Source organism: Micropterus salmoides, unplaced genomic scaffold, assembly GCF_014851395.1.
Source record: "Micropterus salmoides isolate LMB-PRFRI ecotype aquatic unplaced genomic scaffold, ASM1485139v1 Ms_hic_scaffold_1, whole genome shotgun sequence".
Taxonomy (NCBI): Eukaryota; Metazoa; Chordata; class Actinopteri; order Centrarchiformes; family Centrarchidae; genus Micropterus; species Micropterus salmoides.
Window position 1 is genome coordinate 46,555,713 of NW_024040040.1, and position 17,254 is coordinate 46,572,966.

General features: G+C 38.8%; 2 protein-coding genes across 4 annotated transcripts; one reads left to right on the plus strand and one right to left on the minus strand.

The window, feature by feature from the left end:
* Positions 1–112: 112 nt before the first annotated feature.
* On the minus strand, positions 113–7,957 carry LOC119912190 (ATP-dependent zinc metalloprotease YME1L1-like). 2 transcript variants are annotated; one of them, XM_038731260.1, is made up of 18 exons: positions 7,732–7,957; positions 7,104–7,223; positions 6,472–6,640; positions 6,233–6,334; positions 6,015–6,124; positions 5,676–5,826; positions 5,450–5,533; positions 4,765–4,938; positions 4,501–4,653; positions 4,280–4,412; positions 4,108–4,170; positions 3,353–3,465; positions 2,926–3,081; positions 2,507–2,658; positions 2,259–2,385; positions 1,820–1,893; positions 1,204–1,290; positions 113–1,095 (listed from the first exon to the last, which is right to left on the minus strand). In XM_038731260.1, the coding sequence occupies exons 1-18, from the start codon at positions 7,765–7,767 to the stop codon at positions 955–957; spliced, it is 2,145 nt and encodes a 714-aa protein (XP_038587188.1). In that variant the 5' UTR covers positions 7,768–7,957; the 3' UTR covers positions 113–954. The 2 variants fall into 2 exon arrangements, with proteins under 2 accessions (XP_038587188.1, XP_038587182.1); XM_038731254.1 differs by having other exon boundaries at positions 5,426–5,533.
* A 1,597-nt stretch (positions 7,958–9,554) lies between these two features.
* On the plus strand, positions 9,555–16,929 carry mastl (microtubule associated serine/threonine kinase-like). Of its 2 annotated transcripts, XM_038731298.1 has the most exons (12): positions 9,705–10,008; positions 10,104–10,241; positions 10,327–10,466; positions 10,567–10,655; positions 10,757–10,863; positions 10,956–11,115; positions 11,243–11,391; positions 11,760–12,806; positions 14,006–14,147; positions 15,319–15,432; positions 15,617–15,718; positions 15,989–16,929. In XM_038731298.1, the coding sequence occupies exons 1-12, from the start codon at positions 9,841–9,843 to the stop codon at positions 16,144–16,146; spliced, it is 2,514 nt and encodes an 837-aa protein (XP_038587226.1). In that variant the 5' UTR covers positions 9,705–9,840; the 3' UTR covers positions 16,147–16,929. The 2 variants fall into 2 exon arrangements, with proteins under 2 accessions (XP_038587237.1, XP_038587226.1); XM_038731309.1 differs by lacking the exons at positions 15,319–15,432; positions 15,617–15,718; positions 15,989–16,929 and adding an exon at positions 14,280–15,311 and having other exon boundaries at positions 9,555–10,008.
* The last annotated feature ends 325 nt before the right edge of the window (positions 16,930–17,254 follow it).

Here is a 17,254-nt window from a genome sequence, read left to right on the forward strand (position 1 = left end):
ATAATATCCAGATGTTGTGTAATAGGCTAATTTGTTATGCTTCCCCCAAGTGGCCAAATAAAATATCAATTAATATAAGCTAAAGTTTAATTTGAGATCTTTACAACACGAGTAAGAGTAACCTTTATTTGAGCTTCAAGGAACCCATTGTCTAAAAGAACAAACAGAAGCACAAAGCCAATCCTTTGACACGCTCATAATATATATACACACACTTTCTCCTTCCTTTATCACATACAGGTGAGCTTAGAATAGAGCATGAGGGCATATGACTAATTTCAAGAAAACAGGATACACCTTTGGGCACTTAAATAAATAAGAACACACAAAACAGATAGCATATGGTAGATGCCAGTGAAAGAAATAATTTAGAGGGAAAAACTAACATGAAGACAACAAGAACAGCAGTATCACCTGTACCTTGCTACAGCCAACTGATACATTCTAGACTGAGGTACGTTAAGGTCCAATGGTGTTCACCAGTCTGTACAAAATTAAAATGAGACAGAGATTAAATCATCATTCATCTCACCTTCAATAACCATGCCATTTGTCAAATCCATTTGCCTTATGACCTTGTTATGATACCAAATATGGCTCTGATGTATAAAACTATTAGGAGGTCATATGTCTTGAGAGTAGAGGACAAAAAGCCCCCAGTGAAACCTCAAATATCTTTGTGAACTGTAGTAGACAAACTTGTGGAGAAGAAATATTTATTTCCGTTTCGGTGAAGCACTTTAAAATAGTATTCTCTACAGGAAAAGCCAGACAAATGAAAATTAATGAAATAAAAATTTATATAAAGGGGTGAAACTTAATCATTTCGGTGTCATCTTCACATTGATAATAAGAGGGAAACAAATGAAATACAAGGCCTCCAAAAGGCCAGTGTGCAATCGCACGGCTTCAAATATATATATATATATGATACAAGATTATCTACTGAGGTATCTAGTGGTCCAGTGATTTTCCCTCCAGCACCATCTTGATCTCTTTAGCATCCAGAGTTTCATATCTTAGCAGGGCATCAGCTAGCGTCTTGTGCTCTTTACTGTAAGTCTTGAGGATGTTTTTAGCACGATCATATGAGTCCTGGATGGAAGAGAACACATGGTGAATCAGAAATTGATAAAGAAAGAGATTCTAAAAACAATCTGTAAATTAAACATATTTATTTGAGAGTGTTGTGGGAAAGCTCACCTTCAGTAAAGCCCTGACTTCTTGTTCGATGGCAGCTTGCGTCTCTGGGCTCTGCTTGGTTACGTCACTGTAGGTCATGACACCAAGCTGCAAAAAAACCCCAATAAACCCACAAATTACATCCTTAAGTTTAATGAACAATAGACCTGCTCATGCATTTTTCACTTGTAGTGATTATCATCATCATCATCACTGTTTGAGAGAGTTAGACATAGTTTCATTATCTTAAGTGTAATTTTATGTTATGGCACTGTTAGACGGCTGCAGGTTTTCATTGCAACTTAAATTAATAAATTGGAGACACACTGAATTCAGCTACTGTAGTGTTTGGTTGGTTATAATGAAAAACCTTAAGTGGTTCAAATAGGAAAAATGACAAAAAATCAAAGTACATTCATAAGAAAGTGCCAGTTTGCTCAGAAGTAGAAATATTATGTTCGTGTTCATAACATTTAAATGTACAGATGGTTTTGTGCAAACACTTTCTTGTATATACTGTAAATAAAAGGTCTAGCCCTGCAGCAGTGTAAACAGTAAAAACCTCAGGACAGCACTGTGTAGTGGAAAATGCTGTCTTTTCTGTAAGCGGAAGGTATCACACAAATTTTGATTTTACCTTGTCACTCATGCCGAACCTGGTCACCATCATTTTTGCTATTTTGGTTGCTCCATCAAAGTCGCTGGAGGCTCCTAAAATGCACAACAGCAGATTTAAAATAATGCTGTATTGCAAACGACCAAAGCATTCAGTCAATATTATCAGACATGTACTTATATTAATATTACAATATTTTACTATAGTATAACAGGTCTGAGGTCATCACAGTTGTAGATGTCTCACTTTATAAAAATGTATTGATAAATATGTATTTATCCTCAGGACACTAAATCGGTCAAAATTCTTTGAAACCATGCAAATCTGTGTTTTACAGTACATATACTCCTCTGGGAAACATATGGTTATACAATATGGGTGTAGTATTTTATCTTTAAGCATTTCTGGTTCTGAAATGGCACCAGATCATCAAGTAAATCAAGATCTCTTATTCCCGCACCAGTGGTGATGTGGTCATCTCCGAAGATGAGCTCCTCTGCTACTCGGCCGCCCATACTGACATCCATCTGAGCCAGCAGCTGGGCTCTGGTCTCACTCCAGCGGTCATTCTCTGGGAGCATGGACACCTACAGTACAAAGATCAGGACAACACTGATTAGCTTCAGGATTTGTTTGAACACTAAATGACGCAAACAACACTGGTAAGGAGTAGGAGATATAGATTATGTAGCCACAACAAATGCTCACATGGCCGAGAGTTGGGCCTCTAGGCATAATCGTGGCCTTGTTGATGGGCATTGCATCTTTGGTGAAATAGGCAACGATGGCATGGCCGGACTCATGGTAGGCTGTGATGGTTTTATTCTTCTTGTCGATTTCAACACTCTTCCTCTCAGGGCCTGGTATTAAAAAAGGATACAAAAAAGGAGGATTAAGTCATTAAAATAAAAATAAAAATCCCATTCAGGGTGCCCAGGTTCGATTACCCTCTCTCGCTTCCGCCATTCCTGTCTATCTCTGCAGCTGTCACGCATTTTTAGGAAAACACAAAACTCCCATTCATGGTATCTCTCGTTGACATTCTTCCCGTCTCCTAACTAGAGTGTGTGTAGGTAATCAGTCTCGTGAGGGGATGTAGCGCAGATCTAAACACTGTGTGTATTCACCCATGAGGATCTTGTCCTTAGCGAACTCCAGGTCCTTCATTGTGACTGTCTCTTTCCCGTCCATGGCTGCCTTCAGGGCTGCCTGGTTGACCAGGTTCTCCAGCTCTGCCCCGGAAAAGCCCACTGTGCCCCGGGCAATAATCTCAGCATCCACACCTGAGAAAGAACAAACACAATAGAAAATGCCTTCTTTATAAAAGTGATCAGTGTTCAAGAGACAATGCCCTTTACAGAGATGCTAGACAAAAAGTATTCTCACAAGCTTACAGCTTTGAATGCTCTAAAACTGTTTCAATTGATGAGGGGAGCTAATGTTTCTGCAAAATGTACAGGATTTTCTCACTAATATTGCCAACTAAGAATCATCTGTTAAAATAATTTGTGAGATATTAAATTTATTCTTGTATATTTTACCACTGAGACCTACCAGGGTCCATTGTGATTCTGGAGAGGTACCATTTGAGAATTTCAGTGCGTCCTTTCACATCTGGGCGAGGGACCGTCACCTGCATGTCAAACCTTCCTGGCCTTATCAGAGCGCTGAAAAGCAGTAGTAAAGTAGTGTTACTAAAGATTCATAGTACATCTCTTTTAAATGACTTAACCTTCCTGCTTTACAACCCAAATGCTGATGAGTGTTTGCTTCTGGGTTTGTTGTGTCCCATAATCATGTTTTAAATGAATGCTCTTTCTTTAGAAGCAAGGTTAGTTTGCCATAGTGTGAAGTAGAAGTAGTGGAGTACTTTTCAGATTCTCAAATTAGGATTTGGGTTTAAATCAACTCATTATATAAATGGAAATTAAAGCAAATGTCAAAAATACTTGCCATGAAAATGCGTCAACAAAAATCACTGTATGATTTTAAGTTTTTGTCTTATTGTAGTTTATATTAAACAGGTTAGGGGTCAGTTTATATTCCGAGTGTTTGTTTTGTATTTGTGTTTATGAAATTGGATCCATTCGGACAGTGTAATATAGAAACTACAATGAGGCCAAAAGGATAAAACAGCCAGAGGTGTTAGAGGACAAAGGTTACAGAGTGGGAGGTAAAAAACTGGAACAGTTTGTGTACATGAACTATATCTACATACTGAACGGATTCACCATATTTCAGACCTCAACTGGTTATTTAACAGTGGTTGATTGTGCGAGTCTGCGTTTGTGTGTGAAATTTAAACATACTTATCCAAAGCCTCTGCAAAGTTTGTAGCACCAATAACAATGACACCTTCATTTGGTTTAAACCTGTAAAATACCAAAACATTGCCAATAAGAAGTCAAAGAAGTTATCGGCTGCAACATTTTATTCACACTATGCTTTTAGTTTTAAAAATGTCAAAGCCAGAAAACTGACCCATCCATTTCAGCCAGCAGCTGGTTGATGGTTTGTCTGGAATAGGGATGCATAGGAGACTCGATCCTCTTTCCACCAACGCTGTCCAACTCATCGATGAAGATGACACAGGGAGCGTTAGCTTTTGCCTCTTCTGCAAACCACGAAACAAAGAGAGATTGTAGTCGTTTGGCTACACGAGCAACTGGTTCCTCACGTTTTCTCACATCCGGCAAACTTACTGAAAAGGTTCCTGATTCTGCTCGCACCGACACCCACAAACATCTCATCAAACTCTGATCCGGAGGCGTAGTAGAAAGGCACATCGGCCTCCCCAGCCACAGCTCGTGCTAACAGAGTCTTGCCTGTGCCTGGTGGACCAACAAGGAGGATCCCTGAGAGGATAACAGAGCAAAGGAGTTACGATAAAATAACATATCAAGACCAGTTGCAGAGTTTGTGTATTAGGCTAATGAGACCTGTGAATAAAACAGAAAATAGAATACCTTTAGGTAGCTTTCCACCCAGAACAGTAAACTTCTGGGGGTTCTTGAGAAACTCCACAACATCTTGTAATTCATTCTTTGCCTCCTCCACTCCTTTGACGTGCTCAAATGTCACATTCTTCATCTGGATGGGGTCGACTGCTGAGTCAAGACCAGATGTGGTGCGGAACCTCACTGTGAAATCCCAAAAACAACTGGTTCAGCACAGTAACGCCAGAAAAACTTGCTCCTCTACAGTGTTTCACAATGAAAGACAGAATACCCGCAGGTTACAACATGCACATATGTAAATACAAAGAACATATGCTGCCTTTCCACATTTATCACTTCCAACTAATCAAATTGTTCCAGCATACTGACATTCAAACATACATAGTTGATATTTAACTATCACTACGGAGTGGTATGCAGCAGAATAATCAGTCAAACTCTACATGCACACCACAGGAGAAATACTATGTCTTATCAGCTACACTGTACGGTATTAACTTAATGTACACATTAAAAACATATTACATTAAATATTTGAGCTGAAATAGGCTTAAGTAAAGCTCTCACTTTTATTTTACATATTTAGACAGTAACAAGCTTTATTTGCAATGTGCATGTAGGGTTGCGAGTTGATTTGCAAGTAGGGGGGGGAATAGAAACGGAAACAAACCAGCGTCAGAAAAGGAGCCTTTACCCGAGAGAAACGGGGTTCTTGACAACCCATAAATACCAAGAAGTACGAGGGCCAACAGGATCAACCTGGTTCTCCTGAGTGAGTCTGTCAAAATAGAGCAAAGACAAAAGGTGAGCTAGAAGTCCTTCATGTCAAGCATAGGATCAATTAACTCAGCCCTGCAACCCAAAGAAAAGCTGGTGAACCTGTTAATACTTCCTTTCATTATATAGGGTGAGCCGCATACCTTGTGTTCTCTGAGTGAAGGCCTGAGACCTCATGAACCCCTCGGTGAAACCCGTCTTGTATGCCTCCTGCTTGTTGTCTGGAAGGTTTGTTTGTTTCGCCAGTTGATCCAGTGATTGCACCTCTGGTCCCTTTTCCCTCTGAAGCCATCCCTGTGAGGGAAACAGTGAAAGAGTTTGTCTGTAAGCTTCAAAATTCAGCCCTTTTCATTTCTTTGTCTGCCCTCATTTTTTACTATTATAATTTATTATTTTTAGTCTTGTGTACATTTAAAATATGTCCCACTAATCTTTCCACCAGAATGTTAAAAACAGCTGGAAGTGTGCATTAACGTGCTGACCTTCATGAATGCTGGGGTATAGGGCTCAGACTCCGGCGGAACATCATAACCAGACTCCATTCTTCTGGTCTTTGATTTAAGTGTCTTGAAACCCCGACTCTGGACCCATACTGAATAGAGACACAGAAAAATATTAAACGCTAGCCTATACATCCAGTCATTCATACACATAGATAAACTACACACAGCAGGGTAAGTATTCAAAGTCAGTTTCTTACCAGGCAAGAATTGTAGCTCTGAGCAAACCTCTTTTAGAGGACTGTGATATTGTCTGTGAAATATTGGGGAGCCAAAAACCCCCAACCTTCTGTGTGAAAACCCTGTCAGACAAAAAGTGTTTTCTTAAGTAACAAATCTCTGATAATACAATAGCTTTCGATAAAGTAAGCTTTGGTACATTTTCTTAGAAAACAACAATGCTGGGTCGTCTTCCAGCTCAACGGCCAGACGTGCTCACCATGCTTATTGTGAAAGAAGCTGTCTGCAGAAACGTGACTTGTCCTCCATAGCGAAGGAACAGCAGGAGGTTCTTCTCGTCCCGGTGTGGGCAGTAACCTGCTGACCAGCTCATCCAGCTGACTCACCTTGATATCTGACAGGCCAAGATCCCTCAGACTCACATTGGGCTATGAAGAAAGGATGGCAAAAGCAGTTTATCTACACCTTTGTGAGACAATCGTTATGGGAAATAACAACCCACATGACATATTTTTTCAGAGACATATAAAAATGAACATATTGGAAAATATACTGAAGAAGTTGTACATGCTTTTGGATGTATTTTTAACACATAGTGTTTATTATTGTGTGTTTAAGAAAACTACTACTGTTGAAGACAGACATGCATCCTCTGCCTTATTTACAATGTTTATTTTCTCCACATAAAAACGTTTAGGAAAAATTATGAAAGCTCTATTTAAAATATCTTCAGTATAGAAAAGTAAAGTCAACTCATGAGGGATTCGTCTTGATTTGTGTGCTTGATCAAAATGAGAAGAGGTTTCTCCCTGCAAAAAAAGTGATGCGAGACAAACTCCATGGTGTTATTGGTTACTGATTTATGTCATGTATCCGTGGTGTCCCTCTCACCTCTTTTAGAAATGAACTGTGCTCTGGAATGAAGTCTTTGTGCAGGGTCTGGACTGAAGCTGTGGCTGAGTTCTTCAGAGAGTGGAGGGCATTGATGAGCTGGCTGAGGGGCAGCATCACCTGGCAGGTCCGCCAACAGAGGAGGGTGAGGAACAGTCTCTCAAAAACATGGTGGTTTATTATCTTTCATGTCTTATGTAGTAAAGTTTAGCTGGATTGAAGGTGACTCTTCCAGACAGGACAGTTATGTTAGTGTTATTATACACTGCTCTCAGAGAGATGGCACCGTGTGTGACTTATGTAACCTCAACTCTTTGAAAATTCAATTAGCGACCATCAATTTATTTCATCCCACACATATCAGATGTAAATGACAGAAACCGCACGTACACAGTAAGCGTGGGCTAATTATGGAGAAACATACCGTTGACTTGTCAATGCTAACATTAGCCTAGCTGAGTTGTCATTGACCGTCGTAGAAGAAATTTAAACGACCTCAGACAAAACCTCTTGTTGCTGTAACTCCCGTAACAGCTCTTCTCGGGCACATTATAATTAAAGGACATAGGACATAGAGCACACATACAAGCTAGCTAGATTTTAAAAAGCTGCTATCCAGTCGGCTTACCTGCTGAGGCTGAAACGAGGCTGACAGTGAAAACATTTTTTTCCGAATAACGTTAATAATTCAAATTCAGGACTTGGAGGGTTGATATGTGAGGAGAGACCCTCTGTATAAATTAGATGAACGAGTCCTCCCTGGAGCGGTGTCCTTTGTGTTTCCCCTGTTACACAACTTTCAGCAGCTTAGCTTGTAACAGCAAATGGATTCTCCAGCACCCGAGGTCAAATGGACTACAAAATGACGTCAAGAGGAAGTACTACCGGGTGTAGGTTACGTCACTTTTGTTTTTGATACAGTCTATGTATAATACCTTTTAGATACAGTCTATGTATGATACCTTTTATATACAGTCTATGTATGATACCTTTTATATACAGTCTATGTATAATACCTTTTAGATACAGTCTATGTATAATACCTTTTATATACAGTCTATGTATAATACCTTTTAGATACAGTCTATGTATGATACCTTTTAGATACAGTCTATGTATGATACCTTTTAGATACAGTCTATGTATAATACCTTTTAGATACAGTCTATGTATAATACCTTTTATATACAGTCTATGTATGATACCTTTTATATACAGTCTATGTATGATACCTTTTATATACAGTCTATGTATGATACCTTTTAGATACAGTCTATGTATGATACCTTTTATATACAGTCTATGTATGATACCTTTTATATACAGTCTATGTATGATACCTTTATATACAGTCTATGTATGATACCTTTTATATACAGTCTATGTATGATACCTTTTATATACAGTCTATGTATGATACCTTTTATATACAGTCTATGTATAATACCTTTTATATACAGTCTATGTATAATACCTTTTATATACAGTCTATGTATAATACCTTTTAGATACAGTCTATGTATGATACCTTCTGGTCTTTTGAGATTAATACAAGGAAGTGGCAGGTTTAATGAGCATCCATCAACAATTTAAAGGTAACCTGGAATCTCCTTTTCCCAAGCTACTTTGCAACTCCTGAAAAATTAAAATAATAGTTTTGAATTTCAAGAAGCAATATTGTGTAACCAACAAAACTAGAGAAGTTCATTTAAAATTGTACATTTGATTTGTACTGTGAACCAGGTGACCATGGCGAGGTTGAAAATACGTGTCATTTATTTTATGATTGTATTTCTACAAAATTATTTTAGTTAGATTTAGACAATTCAACTATTAATTAGATAATTAATAAAAACGAGACATCTTTTTATGACAAGCTTGATAGTGATCGTAAAAGAATATTTTGAACCTCTTTATTTTATAAGCTAAATATTACATTCACAAGTGCAAATAATAATAATAATAATAATAATAATCCTTATTTGTAGAGCACTTTTCAAAAAATGGTCTAAGAAGAAACCACAATTACCACATTTTAAGATAGAAATTAAACATTATATTGAAACTTTATTTGGTTTAAAATAGCAAAGCAATCAAAACAGTTAAATGTATGTAAATATTTATTTTTAATGCAATTATTCAAGTTAAACAATACAAATTCAAACTACTCTATTTAAATTCAGTTTTTAATGCGATTATTGAAGTTGAGCAATTCAAATTCAGATTTAAATAATTCAAATTCAGATTCTACTGACACAAATATCAGCCCAATGTTAGAGTACTGTGCTATTAGATTTGGAGTTATAATGGAGGATAAAAAAGGGACTTGATTATCCAACAATTTATCCATAAGTTTAGATTTTTTAAGGTAAGACCTCTGTTTTTTTGTTTTCATGAATGAGTTAATACTTTATAAGAAAGCTTTGAAATGTATAAAAACAAAACAAGCCTTGGATATTTTCAAAATCATATCTGTTGTAGTTTTTAAATTATTTTTTCGTAACATGACATGACATAACTTACACTTAATCACAGAAAACGTCAAGACCGTTTGACGTTTTGCGGACAGGCGTTTATGTGGACAACTAAACAGAACGGGCGGTAGAGGACCCCGCGAAAAAGCAGTGGGATTCAAAATTCAAAACAAACCCGACATCGCAGTTGAAGTGTTTACTCTGAGCTAGCTGGCTGTTACAGACACGACATAGCTCCTCATTTGAAAACGAGTAATAATAACATGGACGCGGATGAAAAGCACGACTCCAGCACAAACGAGAAATCTGTGGAAATCCCTAAACCGCCTTCAATCGAGGATTTCATCATTTTGAAGCCGATCAGCCGCGGCGCTTTTGGCAAGGTCTACCTCGCACGGAAGAAGTGCAATGCGCGATTATATGCCATTAAGGTGAGTCCGTTTGGTTTGTGACAGCTTTGAATCAATTACTGATACTCATTTATGATACAAAACACTGACAGTTTGTGTTTGTTTTCTCTCTTTAGGCGATGAAGAAAGCAGACATGGTTGATAAAAACATGACGGGCCAGATGAAGGCGGAGAGAGATGCACTTGCTTTGAGCAAAAGCCCCTTTGTGGTTCACCTGTTTTACTCCCTTCAGACAGCCACCAAGATCTATCTGGTAACACGGAGTGCACAAAACACATGTATAACAACTACTGCTTTGTTTATCTGTTGTTAAATCTTCATTTTCATGTTGCTTACAGGTAATGGAATACCTTATTGGTGGAGACGTCAAATCTCTGCTTCACATCTATGGGTATTTCGACCAGGATATGTCCGTAAAATACATTTCAGAGGTCGCACTAGCTTTGGATTACCTCCATCGCCACGGTATAATCCACAGGTACCGTTGACACGTTCTTTAAGTCTTGTTAAATGTATATAACAGATATTTTTTTGTGTGTTATTGTGTTACCTGGAATTTACCAGAATTTTAATTTTAGGGACTTGAAGCCAGACAACATGCTTATATCCAATGAAGGTCACATCAAATTAACAGACTTTGGCCTTTCTAAAGTCAAGCTTGACAGAGGTATGCAGTCCCATGAGCTTGACACTTGAACAAAATTGTGACCATCAACACTAATAATCTTAGTAATCTGTCCTTTATTTTATCTCTGTGCTCTCTACCAGAGCTGAGTCTTATGGATATCCTTACTACTCCATCCTTGGCTAAACCAAGTAAAGATTACTTCCGCACCCCGGGCCAAGTTCTCTCCTTAATCAGCTCCCTTGGATTTGTAAGTGAATTAATATAATTTCAGTCCTATTTGAGGGCTTCATGCATAGTTTGAATTGCATAGTGACTTTTCCTTTATTTTATCAAACCTAGAATACACCTGCAGGAGAAGGCAAACGTCACTGCAGCGCATCTGTGATGTCTAGTCCCTTGTCCTGTGGCAAAACGAAACGGAAGAACAACTCTCTTGGGTCTCCCTGGATGAAGACAAAAGATCAGCTGTACTCTCCGACTCGCTACCCTTGGAAAATGGGTAAGTCATGGTAGATATCCACAAAATATATTATGGATATATTTTTCTTTTTTTCATCCATTAACCTTGTGGAATGACAGAAAACTGATTCATTAACTGTTTTGGTTTATCTGTATTGTTTCCATAGAAACAAACAACACTGTGTTTAGTCATCACAACGTGGCTAAAAATCTGACACCCACACTGCTGAAGACCAGGAAGAGGTTTGAGACGATGAGTGCGGGCAGCACCACCGACACAGAAGGTGGTGTCAGCCCACTGTGGGAGTGTGAGGAGGTCAGTGATTGTAAACTTATAACTGTGTGTAATTTATGACCTAATAAACAATGTTATGTATTGATTTGGGTTGCCCCCAGATCTTAATTAATAATAATTTAATATTATACATGTGTGAATACAAAGGCATGCTTCTCTCCCTAGTTTTAAAATAGATCCCCATTGCATAAATTTTAGCCTCTTGTGTATATTGTCTGTAGTGACATACAACAGATGGTGTAGATCTAAGGGGATAAAAGTAACAAAGGATTGGAATTTTAAAAATGATTTAAGTGGAAAAAGACCTTCATCTGTCTATATACTGGTCTTTCAGATATGTTCATTCCTTGTTAAGTCAGTCCTTTTCCCCTTTTGTATTTCTTCTCTAGAAAGAAAATGAACATACTAATGAACAGAAGAGGAAAGGACACTGGACTGAACAGGACTGTGCATCAACAATACAAAGCTTCTCTGCCAAAGCCACCAGCAATCGGTCAACTGAGCCAAATCCAGACCATCTCGCAGAAAAGAAGCCACACACCAACAGTTTGGGGTCTGTTTCCACAGCACGGGATCCTGTATGTCCATCAGCCTCATCTGTAAAGAGAACGTTTTCTGATATTGAGAGAAGTCCCGAGCCATTGGAGATCCAAGCCAAGAAGAGTAATGCACACTATAAGAGATGCTACGAGATTCCAGAAGAGACTACAAGGTTTCACACTGGCCTGACTGGAACATTTTCCACCATCCAAATAGGCGACTTCATGGCTTCCACTGAGGGGATAGGGCTAGCTGAAGACCGGTTCCCAGTGCGCTCCAGTCCCATTGCCATTGCCAAGAGTCTGTTCTGTGAACTGGAAGATCCCACGAAGGACGTATTTGACGATGGAGCCAAAGACTTGTCACATTCAAGTTTCACGTCGCCACTTGCTGGGACCAGTAACATTTGCAGGAGCTTGAGCCTGGACTCTGACGGGTCTATGCATGAAACGTCCCTCACGGTTGACAGCCATGCATCTCACAAGCCAAACGTGTGTTCCAAAAGCAGGACTTCAGCATCACCTGAGGAGCAAGCAGAAAATAAAAACTCATCCATCATTGAATCCCTCCCACATACTCCATCTGCTGTTAATAGTCAAACACCCAAACTTGGTAACTTTAGCAGGAGAGGTGAATCCCAGTGTTCTTTTTTTAACCGGCTGCCTGATCTGGCCAGCAGTGTTGCACAGTCCCCGTCATTCCTCAAGCCGCGAAATGTTGTAGCTTTCCGTAGCTACTGTAGCTCCATCAACCGCTCCAACATGTCAGGGGTGTCCCGATTTAGCGTCGGGTCTATGGAGGCTATGGACCTGTCTACAACAGCTTCCTATCACACTGCGTCTGGCACTGCAACACCAGTGCAGAAAAGACCCGACTACAACAGCTCTCTCTATCAGGTGAGCATACAGGGACACAATTTAAATATTCTTCTTCTTAAAGGAGCCACAGTGTTGTCCAGTTGAACACCTCATTCAGAGTAGGTAGTAAAAGTAACTGCAGGCTAGTTTTCGGCTGCATGTCTCAAGATAGAAAACTAATACGTGTTGTTTTCAGCCATGTTGTAACGGGATTTGGACATTATGACATTAACACTTTTATACCTTAAGACAGCTTCTTCACCCTGCTGCCATCTAGCAAGAGATACATAAGTATCTGCTGTCATACCACCAGATGCCAGAGCAGCTTCTTCCCCCAGGACTCCCCCCGAGACTCCTTTAATCTTCCTCAGCACTCCACCATGTAAAATAGTTTTATTTCTTTATATAATTTATGTTTTTAGCCACCTTAGCAGCACGGCGACGTCGGCCCCTTGATCTGTCTCAACAATTATTGGATGGATTGCCATAAAATTTGGAACAGATTTCCATGGTCCCCAGTTGATGAATGGTCAAAGCTTGACTTTTCTTCAGGCACCACCATGAGATGAGACGTTTCGTAGAGACATTCAGGTGTCGATGAATTAAAATACCTTTTGCTGATGCGCCAAACTTTTCATTCAGTGCTGTCATTAGGTCAAAATTTGACATTGTTCTATACTTGCAAAATTAATGACATTCTGATCAGCTTCAGCTGTACGTTGTGTTTAACTTGCAACAATTAGCTTATCGCTATCACACTAACTACTAAAATGGTGTTCTAGTCAGTAATACATTAGCTAAACAGCCGCATGTTGGCATTTTCATAGTGAGCTTGCTAGCATACGGTTCACAGCATTTTGTAGCCTCACAGAGCTGCTTACATGGTTGTAGTCTTGGAGTCGCATTTTTGTTTTGTGCATAGGAGTTATTATCTTGGGCACACATAAAATAGTATATAAATAAATATCATCTTTTGGGTATCTGTGGAAATCCAATATAACAGCCTGACAAAAATAATTGCTTTTGTGAAGCTTGAAGTTTTTGAGTCGGTATATAATCTTTCAGGGAATAGTTGGTGGCATTGGGTGGCTGTGGTTTAGCGGTAGAGTGGGTCACCAAGTACAAACAAGTACTGTACAATCAATAGAAACGACACAAAGGGATAACATCTCATGCAGTTTTTGATAAAATGTTTGTGTAATGTTGCCATTTCCTTTTTTATTTCCTTCCCACATCAGACTCCTCAGCCCATGTCGACCTCTCACACCCCTTACAGGACTCCAAAGAGCGTCAGAAGGGGGGCACTGCCGGTTGAGGGTGCACCCATTTTAGGAACTCCTGACTATTTGGCTCCAGAGCTTCTTTTGGGAAAACCACATGGTAAGAAAGGGAAATTAGAAATTCCAAGTGCCTCAACACTGTGTTCAAAAATAGCCCAAAGCAGTCTTATGGTATTTACATTAGATGGTTGACATTGTAGTTATTGTGACACACATTTTCTTTGAGTTTCAGGAAGTTGTCAGTGTGGTAAGTTTATAATGATATTCACTGTTTTTTGCAAGCGAGCTTGCATGATCCCCCAGCCTGCTAATACGCTACTGGAAATGAGCTGATTCTTCCCCCATTTTCCTGTCCTCCTCTGGGTCTCTTTTTGCCCCGTGGACTGGTGAATAAACTATTGGCCTGGGAAGGGGACAGCATTTTAAATGTGTGATTACAAAGGCAAAAACAATGGGATTGTCTCCTAACATTGAACTAACACCATTGTTAAAAGTTTGGGAATCAGATTTGTTGAGGCTGAAAGGCTAAGGCTGAGGCTTTTAACTGAATAAAAAAGGGGTCTCTACTCTTCAAATCTGTGGAGTTTGGGTAATCATTGCACACAGTCAGTGTGCTATGGCAGTGGCTTTATTTTTTACATTTAGCAACTGACATGCAAATTGTCATCTAATAGGAAGGTATTGATCTGTCATGCTGTTATTCATTCAAATGTGAACACGCTGATGGCAGTGTTTCCTGTCAGCTGCACAATCCCATTTTATAGCATGATTGCTGCTATTTGAAATCATGTCTGTGACATGAATTATACTCTGTGGCAGTATTTATTGGCTGTCAAGCATTTTTGAACTCTAATAATAGATGGTAGTGTTAATTGTGCTTTTTAAAATCCCCACAGTTACTGAGAATCAAAATGACTTTAAAACAATAATGGTAATATTGTAATATCAAGGATCACGTGTGTTACATGTTGAATTTTCATTGGATTTATAAAATGAAAGCAGAGACGGAGGTTTGCTTGTTAAAAGGTGTCCCATCAAAGTAAACTATTGCTGTAAAGAAAATTCTTAATCCTGTATGTTTGAAAGAAGGAATATAAAGTCAGTACAGAGAAGCTGACTCCCTCCATCCTCATGCTAACTTAGTCCCTGCTTCTGCCACCGCAGTACAATCAGTGCACACACTAACTGGAATCACAGGTTAAACTGGAACTGATTGAAGCCAGCAGCTGTATGAAATGTGACACTTGTTTTCTCCCCCCCCTCCCATCCAGACTTCATGGTGGACTGGTGGGCGCTAGGTGTGTGTCTTTTTGAGTTCCTCACAGGTGTGCCACCTTTCAATGACGAGACGCCTCAGCTGGTCTTCCAGAATATTCTCAACAGAGGTGGGTTTGGTTTTCTTCATCCAAATCCAACCCACAGAGTGCTCGAAAATATGACCGTCTTTGATGATCAACATGCCTAACATTGCATATTTATATCCACGGTTTGACAATGAATGAATGCTATTTCTAATGCTTTGGCATGCATTTGTTGTTTATTATACCACCTCATTGTCAACAATTTTAGATATTCCCTGGCCTGAGGAAGAGGAGGAGCTGTCTATGAACTCGAGAAATGCAATTGAAATCCTCCTAACCATGGAAATGAAAAAACGAGCTGGTCTTAAGGGTGAGGACCATTTAATTTCCCAATTTCAAACATTGATTCATGAATAATACTTATTTAAAAATAACTAGTAAAAAATCTGAGAACTTAATGTGTATGAACACAGCAGGCCTATATTTAATTTGTGACAAATTCTTAAATGAGATAAATAAGAGCTTAGCTGTATTCAGGGAATTGGTGGTCTGATGAGAAAATGCTAATATTGCAATTCTGATAGTAGGACACTTTTAAACAGGAAGTATGTTCTGATCATTTTGTCTGAACATCCCCCAGAACTGAAGCGTCACCCGCTGTTTAAGGGTGTGGACTGGGACAACCTGCACAACCAGCCGATGCCTTTCATACCTCAACCAGAGGACGAAACCGACACTTCGTACTTTCAGGCGAGAAACAGCGCCCAGCACATCGCTGTGTCTGGCTTCAGTCTATAGAGTTACAAATACTAAGAGTTGAGTTTTTATTAAAGCAGCACTCGACAAATTCTGGCTGTCGATGATGTGAGAAAGTCATCTGTGTTGATAAATCACTTGCTTTCATTGTGGAGAACTCTAAAAAAATCAGATCCTTTATGCAAACGAATACTCAGGAATGATGCGGATTGTGACTGTTTCTCTGTTCAAGGTTATATTTTTAAAAAGCATTTTACCTATGTGCAATCAGCGGTCAGAAGAGTCAGAAAACAAGCTGAATCTCTTGACTGCTCAGTTAAGAGTATGAGTTGTAGAAAGTTAACTTCTTTTAAAACTAAGTATTATCATATTATAAAAAATAGGTTTCTTCTACAAGAAAAATAATATTTGCTACTGTTTTTTTCTTATGATTGGCTTTGATGTCTGTTGTTAAGGTGTTATAATGATTAAACTCGAAATAACTGTATGTTTATGTTGAGCTACATTTTTTTTGTTTGTTTGTTTCATCATTGTAATGCTCCCCTGCCCCTGAATGTCTCCTTAAGTGGTACAGAACTGCTGAAGAAAAATCTGCCTATATATTCAAGAATAATATCTTATAATGATTGGTTTAGTTGTTTTAAGGAGTAGTTACTTTGTACTCTAACGGGACAGTTTTTTTGCTGCTTTTATGTCATTTGTATTTTTCACACTACTACACACACTGTTTGTTTTTAAGATACATTCATTAGCCTCCCTGCTTAATTTTATCTTGTTTACTCTAAGAAAAAAGTTAAGTACAAATAAAATCCGTTTGTAACATGATGTGAGTTGTCCCCTTTGTCTGAAAAAGTTGACACAAAGTTTAAATAAAACATACATCTAAATTGTTAAAACAAAATTTAGACATTTTGGGAAATTAATCGCTTTCTTGCTGAGCATTAGATTAGAACCACCCCAACGTCTGCCCGCTAAATATTAAGTTAGCTAGCTTAGCACAAATACTGGAAACTGCCACCCTGGCTCAGGCCAAAGGTATATTTTGTCAATAGAGCCATGTTTCTCCGTTTCCAGCTCTTTGTGCTGAGTTAAGCTAACTGACTGCTAGCTGTGGCTTCAGCTTTGCCATACAGACATTAAGTGTTATCAA